General features: G+C 49.5%; 1 protein-coding gene across 1 annotated transcript in view; it reads right to left on the minus strand.

The window, feature by feature from the left end:
- The window catches only part of LOC109312802 (thyroid adenoma-associated protein homolog), a 34,106-nt gene that overhangs the window by 23,338 nt on the left and 4,768 nt on the right, over window positions 1-6,000 (minus strand). The window contains exons 5-10 of the mRNA XM_019539095.1: window positions 3,928-4,050; window positions 3,147-3,267; window positions 2,481-2,629; window positions 1,828-1,912; window positions 1,021-1,157; window positions 178-375 (exon numbers count right to left, since the gene is read on the minus strand). Of these exons, the coding sequence (XP_019394640.1) occupies window positions 178-375; window positions 1,021-1,157; window positions 1,828-1,912; window positions 2,481-2,629; window positions 3,147-3,267; window positions 3,928-4,050 (813 nt within the window). The remainder of the gene's footprint in view (window positions 1-177; window positions 376-1,020; window positions 1,158-1,827; window positions 1,913-2,480; window positions 2,630-3,146; window positions 3,268-3,927; window positions 4,051-6,000) is intronic.

Genomic DNA, 6,000 nt, shown 5'->3' on the forward strand with positions numbered 1-6,000 from the left:
CTGAGGAACAACAAGCCAGTACAAGCTGTGCTATGTGTGGCTTTCATCTGGCCCTTTGGTCTGGGCAACTCCCTCTCTCTTGTGTAATGCTGTTTTCAGACCTACCTCTGGCGTGCTGCACTAGCTAATCCTACCCCTTTGTCTCGGAGGCAGCACGTCCCTAGCAGGTTTTCTTACCTTCTCTGTGCCCACGTAGGGTAGAACTGCGCAGAGGGGGAAATATCTTGCTTTGACCTGCCAAGGCATCAGGATGATTCTCTGCAGAAATTGTTCATAGAGGGGTCTCTTTGGGTCTTCAAAGTGATTGCACTCCAGACAATAAATCTCCAGGAGAAGCTGAAAAGAACTGTGTACAAACTCCGACACCCCTTCCACCTGAACAACCAGGAAAGAAATGCAGACTGAAATGAGATTCTTTTTTTCTCCCATGTCATTGCTGAGAATTGTCAGAGGAACTGCATATAGGACTATGTCCTCCCTGCATTGCTATGGATTTTCTGTCCTACTTGGTAAACATCAAAAGCTGTGCAGCCTTGAAGCGTTCTTGTGCCCACTGCAGCATGGTGAAATGTGCCTGAGTCTGTGTCTAATAAAATGATTCCTTAACTTCATCACCTAATGGAGAGGTGCTGTTCTCCAAGTAAGGCACTGCTGGGCATGAGTGTTGGTATTAGTATTTCGCTTACTGGAGCTGGGAAGCGGCTGGTTGACTGATGCCTTAAATGAACAGAACAGACTCTGTCAGTCAGGACAAACCAGGATAAAGTAATTCTAAGGTGACCCACCCTTTAATGTGAATATTGTAGCAAGATGTGTTGAAGAGCGGGGGGTTTCAGTGTAAGGGCAATTTAGTGTGCCTCTTAACTTGATGTATTCTGCAAAGATACAGAGAGTGACATGGGTTGGGAGGGTGCGGTATTGATCAGGCCAAGTAACAGGAGAAAGGATGGAGACTTGGTATCTGCAAGTGTGTGTGACCTGCATGAGCTGCATGTACTATTTAGACAAGGTATATCTTACCAGGCTTTCTGCATTATTCCAGACCAACTGGGTCAGCTGATGAAGAAGTTCAGAGTTCTGGGCCAGTATGCGGCCCTCCTTCGCTTCCCAGATCATGGTTAGGTTTTCTTGGATGCGTTGTAGCCAGAGGGAGAAGACTAAAGGCACAAAACAGATTAGTACAGTGGCTTAAACCCTTTTCATTTGTGGACCCCTCTGGAAACTTCAAATGCAGGTGAGGACCCCTTGGAATTGCAAGTGTGGGTATTCACATGCTTTTGACTGATCATAGTAATCTTTCACAGACCCCCTAGGAGTCTGTGGACCACAGGTTGAAAGGCACTGGATTAGTACAAGAGAAAAGCAGCAAAAATTCACACACCACCCTTCAGGGCAGGTTCATTCTAGCTGGAGTGAGCCTTTCTGTGCTGAGGGAATGCCAGCCTCTTGGAACAGAGCTTTCCTTAAGATTTCTCATGTATTAAATATCTTGGGGGTTTTTTTGTTTGTTTTTTTACTTGAGCCCCAACTGCATTAGGTTCCCTGCCTCCCCCACTCCAAAAAGGGAAAGACTAGTGTATAAATGTGTAAGATGGGTGGTTTATAGAGGACTATAGGCAGGGTTTGATAGTGATCTCAGAAACAAATGTCATGTTTCCTCTATACCTTCAAATGTGCTATACAGGTGACCTAGAACCAAGTCTCCTTCAAATGTATCTTGCTGAGCAGCACACCAAAAAGCTATGGGAGGTCTGTGGTTTCTGCAACAGAGGACTGGGAGAGTGGCTGGCCTCTGAAATGCTCCTTGTGGAGCCGCATCCCTATTACCTTGGAAACAGTAGTAACGATGATCTTTCTGCTCTTTGTTCAGGGCGTACACAACTGGAAATAGCACATCCAGCAAGAGACAAGCCTGCAGAGCAAAAAAGAGCATTATGCAAAAGCACTTGGTAAGCTGCAAATACCATGGCTCCTCCACAGGAAATCCATGCAGCAAAGCAGTGGTGACAGCAGGTATGAACATGGTTACAACTGTTTGTGTGGCTAACTGATTTTTCTTGCTGCTTTTCAGAAGAGTTCTTTGAAACTTTCTGACCTGTCCCAAGAGAGCAGGACTAGTTCATCCTGTCACCAGCGGCAATGTCCCTGGGGAAGGGGGGTTGTGTTCTAGATCTCAGCTATATTTTAAGCATGTGACTAGCATGTGTTTTAAGGTTTTTGTCTGAACTTTTATTTTTCAACTCTCTGGGCTAAATATGCTACAAGTGCAGAGTGGTGCAGCTCAGATGAGGTAAACAGAAGGGACTGCACTAATAGTGATGATGACAGCCCACAGTATCTAGAGCTGTCCCTAATACTTGCTCAACTGACTCCCAGTGTAAGAGGTGAAAGACTTTCTAAAACTCCAGTCCAAAGCCCCAGCTGCCTCACTCCTGTGGGTTCCCAGAAGATCACGCTACTGACTTGGAGATCTCTCCTACCTGGTGTGGGAGGCTCTCCAGCCTGCTGCTCAGGATTTCATTCTTGCAACAAGTTAGCAGACCCCTGGTAAGCACCAGCCTCTCCAATCCATCTGGACTTGGGGCACAGGTGTCTACCTTTAGTTTCCCAAACCTCAGCTCTCCAGGCCCTAGATGGAATCATGACATTAGAATAGAGCAGAGATGTCTCCAGTTTGCTGTTTCTTTCAGACTATTTTCCAAGCTTGCTCCAATACTTCTAAATGTGAGAGGCTAATGCCTGGCATGGCTTGACAAAGCACTGCTCTTATACAGCCAATGTGAAGCTGAGCTGGCTGCAGGCTGGGGCCTCGGCTAACCAGCCTCTTGCTCAGACTGATCTGTATGACTGAAACTACCCAAATTCAATTGATATGGATCCTACTCCAGATGGGGGGACTCAGTCTGCAGAAAAGGTCAGGGTGAGCGTAATCTACCATGCCTGAACTGGGAACCCTGACATCTAGTTCTTGATAGTGTCTTCAGCTGGATGAAAGATCTCTGTGAATCAGGCTAGTAGGGCCCTGTTATGTAACCATGGGTAGGTGATTCCCCATTCTGTCCCCATAGGGGCAATGAGGTTTGTCTACCTGAATACACCCCTGGGAGGCCTAGCACTATGCAGGATTGTTACGATCAAGCACGTACCTTGGTTGAACAGCTGGAAGAGAGTCAGCACAGACCTGGCTCCTAGTGCTGGCTGGAGAGCAGTGTTCACTAGCATGCTCAGAGCGGTGCCAGCCAGCAGGCGGGTGTCCTTGTTGGCTGTCTGAAGTCACCAGAGGAAACAATGCAAGGTTTTTAAAAAACTTTTAGTCCTTAGAGGCCATTTGAACACTATTTCTTGCACTTTCCCACTTGCTTAGGGCACATGTACTTTTAAAGTCTAGTGTGCTTAGGCAGTGCTTTTTTGCAGCACACAGTGAAAGCCAGGAGACCTGCTACTGGCACAACTCCTAGCCACCCCCTTTCTGCATTCCCACTTGTGTTTTAGGGGACACGTTTGCACAGACACCTCAAACACCATGCCAACAGGGCTATCCCTACCTATATGGATGCATGTGGCCTAGAGTTATCATCTAGCAAAGCACCAGTGCTGCATCCCACTTGCACTTAAGTGTTACAGTTGTTGCATGAACTCCACTCATGTCAATGGGAGCTATGAGGAGCTGGTACTTTTCCATAGCAGGAACTCTTGTTAGAAGACTATACTCTTTCTGCCTGTGTTTCCCATTTTATGAAGTGGGAATTACAGAATGTAGATCTGCTTCTGTTAATCAACTTAAATTATTAGGCTCACCTGCCCCCTCCCTCTTATGTGGACACAATTTCTCCACTCAAACAGGCTTCTTGTGAACTCGGGTTTACAGCTCCAGCTTGGCTGCTCTCATTGGTGCGAGGGTCAGATACCTGCTAGGACTATAATTACCTTCCCCATGATGACTTGCACCAGAGCTCCCAGAATACTCTGCAGGGTTTCACTGCTTTCTGCTTCACTCCAGACCAGAGGGGCCACTTCCTTTGACATCACCTGGAAAAGCTGCAGGCACGTCTGAGAAAGCAGAAAGATAGCGTGACTCTTGCTTGCTGCTGTAGACAGACCTTGTACAGTCCAGCAATTCACCTCCTCAGAAATGTGGGCAACCTCTCTGACCCACTATTTTCTTCTGTTCTTCTAGAGGAAAACACTAAATGGCAAGAAATATCTTTAACCCCTTTGGTATTTGTGTCCCAGTTGCCCTCATGTTGGAGGGGATTGTAGCATCTTCTAAGGCCACTTGTACACATGACAGGGGTTTAGTTGTCCCTAAATTGAAATGGTGGGTTTTTAATTGTGTTGATTTTTTTTTTTTTAAAAACCCACCATTTCAATTTAAGGACTTCTGTCACTGTCACAGAACAGTGACAGCCTGCTTGCAGCTCAACCCTCCTCCCCCTGGCTGCAGGCAGGCTCCACCAGAGTAAAAAACTAGGAAGAGGTTTGCTGATTTATTTATTTATTTCTGATGGAGTCTGCCCGCCTCTCCGTGGCCATGGGCCAAGCTGCTGGGGGCCCTGGGGCAGCACCTGCCCACTAGAAGCTCACCCAGACAGTCCCGGCAAGTGTTGCCACCATGGAGGGAAGGACTGTGCCCCACAGCAGCTCAGGGGCAGCTCATGGAGGCAGGCTCCGCTGAAGGGGGAAAAAAAATAAGAAAAAAAGTGGCGAGGGGTCTGACCTTTCTTTTTTTTTTTTTCTTTATTCCCCCTCATGAAGTTGGCCATAGCTCTGCTGGGGGGAGGCAGCCAGGGGGCCAAACTACCCCTGAGCTTCGGGGGTGCTTCCCTCCATGGCAGCGGCTCTCCTCGTGGCCACCCAGGCAGGCTGCTAGCAGGTGGGTGCTGCCACTGCAGAGGAAAGGACCAGGGTCCCCACACAGCTCGGGGCCCACTGCTGGCTCACCTCCTGGCTGCAGGAGAGATGGGCAGGCTCTGCTGAAGAGGCGGGGCAGGGGAACTGGGACCCTTGCTGCTTTTTTCTTTTTCCTTGGTGGAGCTTGCCCATGTGACCTGCCACAGGGTTGGGCAGCCCCAAGCTGCAAGGGGGGCCTGGTGCTTCCCTCCAGCGGTGGTGCCCCCTGGGCTGGGTGCTAGCAGGCAAGTGCTGCCACAAGCAGCAGCTGCTGGATCCAACGGTGCTTGGGTGTACTCAGAGAAGCTCGGGCTTGGCAGACTTCCAGCACCCTATGCACCATCTCTGCTCCCTAGGACTGCCCAGGAATGGGCTGGCTTGCCCCTGGGGCAGTGGGGGAAGGCAGCAGGAGGGCGGCTGGGTGTGCTGGCAGCTGAAGAAGGCAGCGGGGATGGTGCACAGGGTGCTGGAAGTCTGCCAAGCCCAAGCTTACACGAGCATGCCAGGGCTTCCAGCGCCCTGTGAACCATCCCCACCACTTTCTCCAGATTTCATAGACATTAGGACTGGAAGGGACCTCAGAAGATCATTGAGTCCAGCCCCCCACCTGAACGGTGGGAAGTGAGCTGGGGTGATAGGATCCCAGCAAAATAAGCATCCAACTCACTCTTGAAGGTGTTCAATGTAGGTGCTTGAACTACCTCCGACGGCAGGCTGTTCCAGACCTTGGGGGCTCAGACAGTAAAGAAATTCTTCCTCCTGTCCAGCCTGAAACAGTCTTGCAGGAGTTTATAACCGTTCAACCCTAAGCCTGTGCTTTTCCAGGCTAAAGAGCCCCATAACTCTCAGCCTGTCATCGTAAGGTCTGTTTTCCTGACCTCTGATCATGTGTGTGGCTAGGGTTAGGATCCCACCAGGTCTCCATTAGCCCTGTGATGTCATAATTATTTGTGTTATTCCCCAAGCTCCTGGCATTTGTGTACAGGCAGGCAAGTGTCCCCTTGGGGGCTCTTGCCTTGCCCACAGATTGTACCAGGGCTGGGGCAGGGGTGGGCTCCCTTAAGTGCTTTGGCCTGCTGGCTTTGCAAGGGTTGCTCAGCAGGCAAGAGA

This window comes from Crocodylus porosus, unplaced genomic scaffold (genome assembly GCF_001723895.1).
Source record: "Crocodylus porosus isolate Cpor-Errol unplaced genomic scaffold, CroPor_comp1, whole genome shotgun sequence".
NCBI lineage: Eukaryota > Metazoa > Chordata > Crocodylia > Crocodylidae > Crocodylus > Crocodylus porosus.